The sequence below is a fragment of the Lactuca serriola genome, chromosome 7, assembly GCF_051521515.1.
Source record: "Lactuca serriola cultivar US96UC23 chromosome 7, Lser_US96UC23_V15, whole genome shotgun sequence".
Lineage (NCBI taxonomy): Eukaryota > Viridiplantae > Streptophyta > Magnoliopsida > Asterales > Asteraceae > Lactuca > Lactuca serriola.
The window spans coordinates 34,340,534-34,354,520 of NC_136414.1; the positions used below are offsets into that span (position 1 = coordinate 34,340,534).

The 13,987-nt window shown below is 35.1% G+C and overlaps 1 protein-coding gene across 1 annotated transcript; it reads left to right on the forward strand.

The window, feature by feature from the left end:
• Nucleotides 1-388: 388 nt before the first annotated feature.
• Nucleotides 389-1,865, forward strand: LOC145065006 (F-box protein At5g03100-like). Its single transcript, XM_079012348.1, has 2 exons — nucleotides 389-1,420; nucleotides 1,608-1,865. The coding sequence occupies exons 1-2, from the start codon at nucleotides 416-418 to the stop codon at nucleotides 1,740-1,742; spliced, it is 1,140 nt and encodes a 379-aa protein (XP_078868474.1). The 5' UTR covers nucleotides 389-415; the 3' UTR covers nucleotides 1,743-1,865.
• The last annotated feature ends 12,122 nt before the right edge of the window (nucleotides 1,866-13,987 follow it).

A 13,987-nucleotide genomic window follows, 5' to 3' on the forward strand; every position in this document is an offset into this window, starting at 1 on the left:
AAATGTAGGTAGGTAGAAGGTTGAGGGTTGAATCAAATGGAAATAAGAAAGTGGAAGTTTTTTCAAAATAAGGGTGAAAAATGTAGGTAGGCAGAAAGTTGAAGGGTAAAGAATGGTGAATCGAATGGAAAATAAGAAAATTGGAAGTTTTTCAAAATAAAGGTAGAAAATATAGGTAGTAAGAAAGTTGAGGGGGTAAAGTGTGGTGAATCGAATGGAAAGTAAGAAAAGTGCAAGGGAGGAACCGACTTTTCTATTTAGAATAATTCTCAGCTTTTATAGGGATTGAATTGTACCGATTCAAAGTTTAGGGGCTAAATCAAAACTTCATTTCACAGTTTGTATAGATTTACGCCTAATTCGAGTTTCGTTTCAAATTTTCGGGTGGGAAAGCAGCGAGAGCTTTGTTGCGACAATGGAAATGGTGGAAGAAGGACAAAATCAACCTAAAATTGCTACAAAGCGGATAAAGTTTGAAGAAATCATGGAGGTGGGTGGAGGAGATCGAATCACTGCGTTGCCGGATTGCTTGCTTGTTGAAATCCTGTCTCGTTTACCCTCCACAGAGGACGCTATTAGAACAAGTACTCTCTCCAAGCGATGGAAACATCTCTGGACTTCGGTTCCTTCCCTCATTTTCGATGATGAGAATCATCCGCGGTTGAATTTCGTTTCGTTAGTCACCAAAACCCTAAATCAATGCCGCCAACAGAAGCTGAAGAAATTCGTAGTGTCTACCGGATATGATACTCGATCTGAATCGCAAGTCCACAATTGGATTCGATATGCTGTAAGTTGTAACGTTGAAGAACTTAATTTAAAAGTATGGAATGTGGAAGTCATAGCTGATGAGTTTGTTTTAGATCAATTTTTCTTCATCAATTCATGTTTTACTGATCTAAGATTATCCGGCTGCATATTGAATCCAATTGGGGCGATTAGTTGGAAAAATCTGAGGAGTTTATGGATATCCGAAGGGAATTTAGATGAAGATTTGATTGAAAATATATTATCCGGGAGTCCTCAATTGGAAACGTTGGTGTTCAATGAATGCTATGGTTACAAGCGGCTTGATATTACTTCAAAGAGCGTTAAGAATTTGGTGTTCAATGGATACTACTGGGTTCCTCCTGATGATGAATGTGATGATTTGTCCCATATTATTGAAATCAACGCTCCTAATATTTTATCCCTAACAATCGAAGGTGATTTGTTGTTGTGGAAGCTTTTGTTGGTAAATGTGTCTTCTTTAATTGAAGCCAACTTAGATTATACAATGCTTGGGCATCATGAGACAACAGAGTATTCACTTTTTGGGTATCATGCAACAACACTTAAAGACGAAGAAGAGATGCTTGAAGAATTTATACTAAACCTTTCCCATGTCAATGAGCTTAAAATTCGAAGATCCTGTTCTAAGGTAATATGTCCTTTTTAACAGCACATAAACTCTAATAATTTGCAAAGATCATCAAACCATATACATATACTGATATACATTTCAGAGGTTGTGATTGCAAGTTATAGTTTTGTTTGTCTTATTGATAATAATAATGCATTTCATGGTTCTTTTTGTTGTCTTCTCACTTGTATTGTTGTGTTGGTAGGTTGTGTCTCGTTTGGAGTTTAAAGGATTTGTTTTTCCATCAAACATCAAGTTTCCTGATGCTATTTATGATTGGTCTGATAGTGATTCAATTGAAAGCGGAGATTGTTATTCAGTTGAGAGTGGAGATTGGTGATGCTTTGAATTCATGATTAGACATTTTAGTTATCTTGGAATATTTGTCTCTTTTTTTTTGTTCATTTTTGTAAGATTTACTTGGTTCTATTGGGTTATCTCCTTTGGGGTGTGTTGTGGATCATTTCTCTTATTTTAAAATACTAGATTATAGCCCGCGTTAAACGCGGGAAACGCATAAAAAAACATATAATCGTTTATAGATATTGTATAATGATTATAAAAAAATATATGGTTATTGGTATTATTGAAATGTGTAGAAAATACATTGAAAACGATAAATATATATAATCACTGAAAGATCTCTTTGTAGACATCATTTTTTGTTTTATTAGTTGAAGGACTTTCCTCGTTTCATATAGTTATGATATTTATATATTTATAAGCATTTTAATTAGTCGTTCATTGCATAATAATGTTACCTAATTTAAACATATATTGACAACCAATATACCGTTTTTTCTATTGCATTAAATATTGACAACTATTTCATTTATTCAAATAAAGTTATGTAATATAATTTATAAAATGTTATATAGATTTAATTTTAGTATATCATCAATGAAGATTCTTTTCTAAATCATGATTGGTTTATTTTAAATTAATTATAAATATAAATGCTAGCTTTTATGTTTGCTCTTATTTATTTGGTGTTCGCAAGAACTTTGCATTAGTTTTGGCGCAACTTTGAATAATTTTAGTATATCATCAATGTAATTTGATATATCTTTCAATTATATGAAATATCAAATAATGACATTTCATTACTATTGTGATAATTTAGTTTATATATTGTATTTTCATTAATCTTAACGGTCTTATTTTGTATAATAATCGTAACGCTTTACTAAATGTATTTTTTACAAATCTCCTAATATCTTATAATTTTTATCTTACTTTATAATTTTTCATAACTATGTTATTTTCAAGATTGACTGTTTTAATAATGTTTTTTTTTTCAGTCTATTCAATTTTATATTTCATTGTACAATATTATCGTTTGTATGTATTCTGAAATTTCACTTTAAAAATGTTTAATGTTTACACCTTCATATAAATTTTTTGAATAAACTCATGTAATAATTATGGAATATATATATCATTTTAATTAACATTCACTTCCTTTATTATATCAAATTCCTCATTAAACGGATATATTTTTGGAAAATAATAATTATAATAGGGCAGAATTATCTAAAACGTAAATGTTTGATATACTTTTGGAGAAAAAAAATTAGGATCATTAAAAAAAATTATATAAAGAAAATACAAATTTAAATTTGTTGAAATTATGCATGAAATTACTGGCGAAAATTTATTTTGGAGGGAGTTGTATTTTGTAAGTTATAATAATATTACAAAATTTGAAATATCTATATTTGTTGTGTAAATTAATAAATTTTATTGTTACTATACAAAGATAAAAAAAGTAGGTTGATATGATATACAAAAACATAATAATTTCAATGATATTTTAAAATCATGCCAAAATTAATTGGATTCTTATGACATAAAAATTAAAAAAAATCATAATCATCTCTAATATATAAAAGTAACATTTTCGTAATTAATGTCAATTCCCAAGATAGTTAATTTTTGTTTTGTTAAAGGTACCTAATATATTTTCAAGTTTATTTGAAAAGTTTCAGAAAAATTGTTAACTGATTTCATGTAATTTGTGACAAAGAAAATCGAAATATATGAATACATACATTTGATATAGGAACAAAATATAATCGAAAAAAATACAAAAAACGAAAGAAGGTACTTACCTTCTAGCGCACAAGAGCGAATGTTTATAGCAGAGAATGATGATGGAAGTTATAAGCAATATTAATGATGTTGTAGGAGAAGTTTTGAAGAAAAGAAACGATTGAAAATAAATGTGAGTCGCGGATTCAATGATGAATCGTATATGTATGTGATAATTTGAATATGATTTTTCGGTATTAATGATTTCCTAATAAAAAAAGATTTTATATTAATGGTTTACTAATATAAAAAAATTTATATTAATGGTTGATATTAAGGCCTTGATTGAAATGATTTGTTAGTGATATGTTTTTAAAATTGACCATATTAAAATCTTCATAACTGAAAATTCAATATATAAAATATGGAAAGCTTTTATTGGAATTAAATACATTCCATTTCAACGAATATATGTTATTGATTGATGATTGGAAATCATTTTTTGGAATTAAATACATTTCATATAGGGAAGATGATGTCAACAGTTTGATCTAAGGGTGGAAAAATAAGATTAAAATACAATCAATGGTCCAGATTATTTAAGATGATGTCATAAGGTTTCTCTTTTAGTAATATTTAAGATGGTTTACTAATATAAACAGATTTATATTAATGGTTGATATTAAGGCCTTGATTGAAATGATTTGTTAGTGATATGTTTTTAAAATTGACCATATTAAAATCTTCATAACTGAAAATTCAAGGTATAAAATATGGAAAGCTTTTATTGGAATTAAATACACTCCATTTCAACGAATGTATGTTATTGATTGATGATTGGAAAGCATTTATTGGAATTAAATACATTCCATATGGGGAAGATGATGTCAGCAATTTGATCTAAGGGTGGAAAAAATAAGATTAAAATACAATCAATGGCCCATATTATTTAAAATGATGTCATAAGGTTTCTCTTTTAGTAATATTGATTCATTGACTGTTTCATATGTTCTTTCTTTATTTAGCTAATACATTATTACTTGTTACTTTAATGCATTTATTGTAGTTTAGAAGCTCTGTTTTTGTCCTTTTCTTTTGTTTATCCGCTTTGAATCATGTTTTGGCTAGACATTTGTTAAAATATCCTAAAAGACATAGATTTGTTACACCCAAGGTTGTAAAAATCGCTTGATGTTAGCTAGTCGGTGGATTGGGGTTAAGGGATTAATCGGCTAGACGGAGATTAATCGAAGGATTAATCGGGGACCATTAATTGCTAATTTGTTAGATTTTAAATAATTAAATATGACTAATATCATATAAAAGTTCATAAATATCATAACAAAATAGGTTAATATGAAAAATACAACACTAATCATACCTCAAATAGTTTTTATTGAGATATAACTTCTTTAAAGTGTTAAAATTTCTTCGGGTTCTACTGTTTCAGTCATTTTGTATGCATGGATTAATCGCTAGGCGTTCTCTAATCGGTCGAGTAGCGCCTAGGGATTAACTGGGACCTAATCAGGATTTTCTACAACACTGGTTACACCACGGGATTTTGAATCGAGTAGTTTATGATTAATGCTTGATTGCTTGTTTTAATTGGCTCTTAAGCTTATTATATGTTGGTGTTAAACCTCTAGTCCATGGTTCTTTGGTTCAAGAATGATTTGAGGTAATTCTTAGTTTATGTAATCTATTTTGCGATAGTTTGATGATTTTGTATGTGCATTTAGGTGTTAAGATTTCAATGTTGTTTCGTTTATTTAATGGAATTAAGGAAATGACTTTTAGTGAGTTATATATAATATATGTATGTTTCGGCGAATGTCTTCTTCATGGGACTATGATGATTGACTTGCATTAAAAAGGATTTAGGTGAAATTTCTTAATACATGTACAAGTGGGAACATTATTAATTGGATCAATCTTCATTTTGTTCTTTACATATATCATTGGGCCCTCGTTGAACTCTTGAACTCTTAAGGATTTAATCGATTTTTGAACTCTTAAGGATTTAATAGATTGCCACGTCACATTACCCTAACTCTTTCATTACTGCATCCATTTCATGAATCGAGAGCTCGTATATGTCCAAAAAATTGATGAAAACACCATTGTTGAACCCTAATAGATTTCACTAACGTCTGACTAAAACTTGCCACATTGATTTAATGAAAACACCATTGTTAAATCCTAAATGATTATCTTATTGAAAACACCATTGTTAGACCCTAAATGATTATCTTATTATGTTGCTTTAACAAATATGTAAATCGAATCTCGATCTTTAATAGTGTCAAATGTTTGGGAGCTATTGGTAGTCAGCTCAAGTGGTGAGCTCAAGTGGTCTATCTAGTGAGCTTGAGACAACTCTAGTGAGTTTGAGTCAGTTCAATCTAATAACTTAAGTTTCTGGCCCGACTATTTTGGCCCAAAGTAAAAAAGTCCATCCTTATTTGTTATGTAATTCTCAGTGAAGAAAGGTAGGGTTAGTGTGTGTGAGAAGAACATCACATATTGTAGAGGGAAAGTGAGGTCAATTGCTTAACCTAATACAAAAGACTCTCTCTTCTGGTGTGGATGTAGGCAAATTTGCTGAACCAAATAAATCTCTTGTTTCTTTCTCTATTTACTTTCATTACTTGGTTGTTGTCATTATTTGATTTTGGGTCCAAAGGGAAAAAATTGGAATATAAGATACATAATGTTAGTTGTTGTTTTTCTTTTGATTTCTGCATTGTTTTTGCTACAACAACAATTGGTATCAGAGCTTAATATCAAATTCGGGTGGTAGAGCTTGGATTTGAGGTATTTATGTGGTATTTTGTATTACACACATAAGGTGTTTGATAAAAGTCCCGAGAGAGGAAAATTCTGAAACAAGCGGGTAAATGACATCTATGAGCGGAACGGTTAAAGTTGGGAAGTATGAATTAGAGAAGTTCAATGGAAAGAATGATTTTTCTTTTTGGAGGATGACAATGAAAAACTTACTAATCTCACACAAGTTACATAAGGTTTTGGTGGGTAAGAGAATGAAGCATAAAGTTATTTCCGATGAGGATTAGGAGGAGTTAAATCCTGAAGCACGGGCATCGATCATTACATGCCTTAAAAGAGATGATGCTTTCTTGGTAAGTAATGAGGAATCGACAGCCGCAATGTGGAAAAATTTGGAGGCAAATTTCATGACGAAAACTCTAACAAACATGATCTATTTGAAGTCCAAGTTGTTTACTTGCAAAATGGATGAAGGTTCTTCAATCCGAGAACACATCAGTAAATTTGATAGGTGTATTTCAGATTTAAAAGACATTGATGTGAAGGTAGAAGATGAGGATCAAGCACTTTTAATACATATTTTGTTGCCAAAGTCTTATGAGAATCTTGTACAAACATTAATGCTTGTGGGTAATAGTCGTACGATAGATGAGACTAGAATGTCAGTTCTAGCGGATGATATTCGAAAGATTGCAACTGGTGACATGACTGCTACTAGTGGAAACAAAGACCAGGCATATTGACTGTTTGCAAGAGGTAGAAGTAATGAGAGAGGAAAAGGAAAAGAGGAAAGTTTAGATCTAAATCTAGACGTCTTGCCGAAAGGCGGTGTTTCAAGTGTAGCGAACTTGGGTATTACGAAGCAAATTGTCCCAACAAGAGAGTAGGATGGAACAAAGACAACAACAACAACAACAATGGAAATACAGAAGAGAAGTAAGAAGCTACTTACGGCTCAGGAGAAGGAAGGAAGTAACGATGCTTGTTACTTTGTCACTTCTGATGAAGAAATATTTGGTAAATAGATTCTTGATTCAGGTTGCTCTTATCATATGTGCCCAAAAAGGAAGTGGTTTATAACTATAGAAGCATAAATGGTGGAACCGTGGTAATGGGGAATAATCATTCTTGCAAAACGGTTGGAATTGGTTCTATTAGAATCAAAATGCATGATGGAGCGGTCAGAACTTTTTTGGATGTAAGACATGTCCCTGAGTTACGAAAGAATCTCATTTACCGGTGGGTGTAAGATAATTACATGGGAAGGAGTAAACAAGGTTGTTTGAGGTTCTTTGGTTGTAATGAAAGGTATTCGTAAAGGAAACCTTTATGTTCTTTCGGGTACAACAATGACAAATGATGTGGCAGTTGGAAATAATGGTAGTGGTGGTGACCCATGTAAAAGCACTCGTTTATGGCATAGACGGCTTGGGCATATGTCTGAAAAGGGTCTTGATCTGCATGGTAAAGAAGGTTTGTTGAAGAATTTTAAGAAGCCTTGTATGGATTTTTATGAGCATTGTGTGTGTACGGTAAAGCACACCGGGTTTAGTTCAAGTCAAGCAAACACAAAAACAAAGGAATTTGAGATGTTCAAGTCTCAGGTAGTTGATATAGAACCTAAAAGCCAACAAGGTTCTAATCGTGTTCACAAGGAAGATCATGATGGTATTCACGAGGTTATTGAACATGAGATGGTTCAATAAGAAAATGTACACGAACCAGAGGAACAAGAGCTTGGGAAAAATTCGGTATCAACTAGGCCGAGAAGAGCATATAAGAAACTTCTAAAGTTGGGGTCTGATCAACCCTTGAATCACTATGGACATGCAAATTTGGTTGAGTATGTCTCCTTCAAGGAAGATGAGTAGGTCTCCTTCAAGGAAGCTATTCAGAATGGAAATATTGAGAGTTGGTTGGCTGTGATGGAAGAAGAGATGTAGCCTCTTCGGAAGAACCAAACTTGGGAGGTGGTCCCATTTCCCATAGGGAAGAAAGCTATTGGTTGTAAGTGGGTGTACAAGAGAAAAGAGGATCCTTCCGAACTCGGTGATACAAGGTACAAGGCAAGACTAGTAGCAAAGAGATTTTCACAAAAGGAGGGAGTAGACTACAATGAGATATTTTCTACGACAGTGAAACATACTTCCATCTGGGTGTTATTGAGTATTGTTGCTTATGGTGATTTGGAGCTGGAACAACACGATGTAAAAACTGATTTCTTGCATGGAGAATTGTGTGATGAAATTTATATGCATCAAACTAAGGGATTCAAGGTTGTTGATAAGGAAAGTCAAGTAGGTCGCTTGAAGAAATCACTATATAGATTGAAGCAATCTCCTCGATAGTGGTACAAGCAATCTGACTCTTTCATGCTGAAGCATGGGTTCTCCAGAAGTCTGTATGATTGTTGTGTTTACATGCGGAAGCTTCATGTAGGTGATTATATTTATCTTCGTTTATATGTGGATGACATGGAGGTTTGTTCGGGAAATGCTAAGGAATGTATGAGTTGATTATTGTTTTTATTCGGTTTGTATTTTGAAGTTAAAGGGTATTTTGGTAATATGGAAGCTCGGGTTTTTATGGAAATTGGAGATTTGTTCGGGAAATGGTAAGGAAGGTATGAGTTGATTAGAGTGTAGAGCTTCTCGTTACCTTTTCATGGATATATGGATCGTCGGAATCAGAATTATATCGAAGAAGTTATGGCCTTCATAGTGCTTAAGGGTTTAAGATGAAACCCTAGTACGCAGGGCGTACGTAGGGAACACGCGGGGTGTACTGGTGCGAAGGACATTACGTTGGGCATAATATGGTGTATGCTTAACGTACTGTGAGGTTTTGGTTGGGGTGTGAGACCTCGTATGCTGGGTGTACGAGGGAAAAGTGAAAACCCTAATTCTTGGAGTTGTACATTATATAATCTCATTAAGTCTTTTTGGTAGGCCCCTTTTACCAGCTTCCAAGTCCCCAAACCCTAGAAATCATCCCTTAGTCTCCATTGTGGTGTTTTCGAGCTCATTATGTGCATCTTGGTGTTTTTGGTCATTTCCAAGAAGATGGCGTTTGGTGCAAGGTTGTGGATCAAGGAAGAGTTTGTGGATCTTGTTTTTGTGCTTTATTTCCAACATGTTCTAGACGTTCTTTAAGAAGTAGATTTGTGGTCTGGACTCCTGGTCTTGAATATTAAGAGCTTAAGAAGGGTTGTTGGGTCAAAAATATGGTTTATACTTTACTTTTCTAGGCAAATATATTTTTCTGTAATATTTCTAGAGTTTACGGTCATGTTTACGATTGAGTTTACGGCCGTAAACACCTTACGACCGTAAACCCATTTACGGCCTATGTTATCCGGCCCATGTTCCCCTTGTATATATATAGGTGTTAGGGTGAGGAGTAGAGATTAATGAACATAAGAGAGTTTACGGCCAGAGAGAAGTTTTGTGTGTGTGAATCTTTTGTATCTGGAACTTTAATTCTAATCAATTCATACAGAGATTCATATTATTATTCTTCTTCTTCTCTTCTATTTTATCTGACATCATCCGTTTGATTGGGATTCCGCACTATCAAACGGATCTGATTGCTACACAGGCAAATTAGGGACTTACAATTTGTATCAGAGCCAAGTTGTTTCAGTCAATTTTGTCAGATTTGGAGCATTATTTGATCTTATTTTCGAAATATTCTCGCGTTTTTGGATAGATCTCTAAAAAATAAGGGGGGTTTGTTCTTCATGTTTTTCATAAAAAAGGGTTTTTGATCGAGTTTTGGAGCTTCAAAGTCGAAAAATCGTTGTTTTTTGTCGTAATCAGCGAGGAGTTTGCGGCCGGCGGCTAGGGTTCCGAAGAGTTTGCGGCCGGTGTTTGCACGAGGCCTCGCAGGTTTACGGTCCGAGCTTGCGGCCTCGGAGTTCACGGTCCGAGATTACGGGCCTCGCGGTTTCCGGTTCGCACCAGATCCTCGCATCGCGCGTCGCACCTCGTCCTCGCAAGCAGCAGGTGTCTTCGCAGCGTCTATTGAAAAAGGAAGATGCGGACGGAATTTTAGAGGTGCAGGGGATCGAACCCGGGTCTCCTAGGTACTAAGCTTCGCGCCTTTCCAACTCGGCTAGAAGACTCTTTGTGTCTCTCCTTCCAAATTTAATTCATAAAGCGTCTTTTTCGCTTCAAGTTTTGCATTTTTGACACTCTTAACCCAAAACTTAATTTCTTTTATTTTTAAATTCTTTTTTCCTCCATAATAAAAAAAAATTAATTTTTTTTAATAAATTAAATAAATAATAATAATAAAATAATTTTTAAAAAAATAATTTATTTTTAACTTTTATTTTTGATTTTTTATTTAAATTTTGAGTTTGACTTTCAAGTTTGACCTTTGACTTTAATCTTTGACTTTCTCGTTTGACTTTTAAAATTTCAAATTTAGCTTTCCGGTTTGACTTTTTAAATTTGACTTTTGAGGTTTGTAGTCAAAGGGTTTGACTTTTAAGTTTGATTTTGGTTTTTAGTTGTGCTTTTTAATTGATTTTAAGGTCTACGAGGGAGTTGAAAACATGAAAGAGAGTCATCAGGATATGTTAAGACAAAATTTCAACATTTTCGATTATATCCCTGGAGAAACCCTCGAAACTCAGTTGTAGCGATTTACTACACTTACTACTGAGATGAATATAGTTGGGATCTTCTTGTCTAAGTTTGAGATAAACAAAAAGCTGCTGAATTCAATTCCGAAATTGTGGGATATGAACGTGGCTATCATCAAGAAGACAAAAGATCTCAATCATCTTAGTCTTGCTGATGTAATTGTAGAACTTGATGCTTTGAAGTGTAGAAAAACAATGAGTTCTGAAAACATTCCGGTCACTGAAGTTACATGTTACATGTACTCCAGCTTGTGAAATTACGATTAAATTTCTTTGGGAACAAATTGATTTATTAAAAAGAGAAGTTGAGGACCTGAGATATGAAGGATATCAACTCAGGAAAGGACAAAAACCCTTAAAGGCTGAATTAGAAGCAAAAACCAAGGACTTTAGGAAACTTCAGGAAGAGTATAGCAACGAGTGTGAAAATTATGACTATATTAAGAGACAAGTTGCTGATGTAACTGAAGAACTTGACTCTTTGAAAATTAAGTGTGAAAAAACAGACGTTAGTTTCAAAAATTATACTGCATCAAGTCAGACAGTCGAGTCCTTATTTGAAACCCAATTAAAATTTAAAGATAATCAAAACAAGGGTCTACGGTATGATAGTGTTCCTCCACCTTTCAATCATAACTACACATCCATCACTATGACTCAGGAAGAAATTGACAGGGAGGCACATCTTCGATATGGCAAACCAGCTGGGTTTGTGTCAGGAGGTATTCAGGTAGAAAATACTAATGTTTCTACTTCATGTGCAGGTAAAGTAGCAGAAGATGAGAACAAGGAGAACACTACTGAACAAACCAATGACTCCTTGAACTCATAATCTGTTGCCTCGAATTCTGTTACTCCTAACAAACCTGCCGTTGAGAAATACAGGCCTCCTTTTCCAGTGAAACAGAGTGCCTGTTGTAATTGTGCTTGTGGGAACCATAAGAGACAAGGCATGGATATGCCACCAGGGGCAGGAAGAAACAACTCCACAATGAAGAAAAAGACATGTTTTCATTGTGGAACACCTGGACACATTGCCAGAAATTGTCCTAATCGTGCATACGTTCCCTACTGTGCACAAGGATGGCAGAACGCGCCAAGAGGGAGATACTTCAAAAGAAACCCCTCCAGGTCATGTTCAGACAATGGTGACTGGAACGCGTAGAAGGCCAAGAGTCAAACCTACAAGGCAAAGAATCCAAATCCCAATGGCAAGAAGGAAATGCCTGCCAAGAAGCCAAATCCAAGAGATGCTCCTGTGAAGCCAAGACCGGTCAGGTCAAAGTCATCTCGGCAGCCGGCTTCAAGTTCCAAATCAGTGCCGAGGCACCCATCGGATCGAACAAGAAATGGGTTAAACCCGAATGTAGATGGGTACCAAAGGTGAAAACTCCCAAATCTACTAATGACTCTAATATTTCATCGTCTTCTGTTTGTGATAAGCAGGATATGTCATGGGAGAGAGTATCGTGCAAGGATGACAAAGGTCGAACCAGTTTCAAAATGGACTGGGTTCCAAAGACCAATTGATCCCGCTCTGTGTCGGAGTAGCGATGGAGGCATATTATCAGACTTCAGTTTGTTGGTAGTGGCTGTTCCAGGCACATGATAGGGGACATCTCTTAACTGTATAACACTAAGAACATTATTTGAGAGTATGTATCTTTTGCGGGAAAGGAAGAAAGGAAGAGATCACAAACGGGGTTAGTGCTTAATGACATGAAGAATTTTTGGATCTGTTATGAGATTACGCGTGCTGTTCTCAGACCTTCTGAATGCAGATTCAATCGATGAATTATGGTTTGCGTTTTCTTCTCTATACTCTTGAGTTTTTCTTAAGCTGATTCGCTTTAAAGACTAATTTTTGTTTTACGGTCGTTTAAATTTGCACATTTATTTTCATTTCTCTCATATGCACAAATTTTGGGTTCAAACCCTACTATTTCTCGAAGAGGAGCGGTAGCAGGAAGATGGTGGTGTCAGTTGCATAAGTTGTTTGATCATTGGATGTGTTAGGAGAGTTGTATTTTCGCATGGATTGTAGTTGATTAGAGTTTAGTAATTCTTTGAGAATGGGTATTGGGGTTAATATTTGTCAGTGCATGGCAAGGGTTATGGTTTTTACTCACCAATATAAGAACTCAATAAATTGGTAAGGTATCATGGGAGGTGATTTGGGTTATTAGAGGGGTTAAGATTTCAAGAGTATTCTTCAGGATTTCAGGAATTGGGCGATCATTGAGTTTGACTAACAATGGAACGTTAGTATTGATTATCACAAATCATAGGCGGTTCATACTATATAAGGTTGATGTTTGTTGTCTTGGAATCCATTGGATTTATGGGATGAGAGAAAGCTTCGTCAAATCCAAGAGGGGGAGAATCGATCAGAATTCCAGGAGTTCAATCGGGTGTGAAACTATGGCGAGTTTCACAACCTGGTCAGGAGGGAGATGACCCAAGTGGCTGTTTAGATTGAGGATGTGTAAGTAGGAGTTTAGGAAACTTCCAACCGTTGGCCGGCGCCTTCTTTATTTTGTATAATAGGCTTGTGGTTGAGTCCAGGTTGAAGGCTTTGGAATTCGAGGTATGAACCGAACACCTAATTAGATGCAGTTGGATGTAGGTTTCGGCTCAAGATGCATGGGGTTGTGATGGGTAGGCTGTGGTTAGGCCATGGGTGGTAACCATGGTTGGGTTGTAGTGTTGTAAGGTTGCGATGGGATTGTAGCATTCGCCAGTTCAAGGTAGACTATCGTTGGAGGTGGTTATGAGCGTAAAGTGGGGAATTAGTTTGTTCCTTAGGCACGCCGACCAGGCGAGGAGTATTTCTCTATTTGAGTTGATGACCATTGGGGTCTGAGGCGGAGTCGGGCCTGTGTATCTCTAAATGGGTGGGACCCGTGGGCGAGGTTGCTTTGTGGTATAGTTGGGGGTGACCTGTGCGTGAGGCATGTATGATTATGGCAATACAGTTGGAACCTGGTGGAGACCATTGGGCAATGTTTTGGGATCTTGAGTTGCAGGAGTAAGCGGGTGGTTAGTGTGTGACGTAGATGGGTTTATAGGCTGGGTAGCCTCGTGATTTGGGAACCTGGTGGTGGGACCGGGTGCAA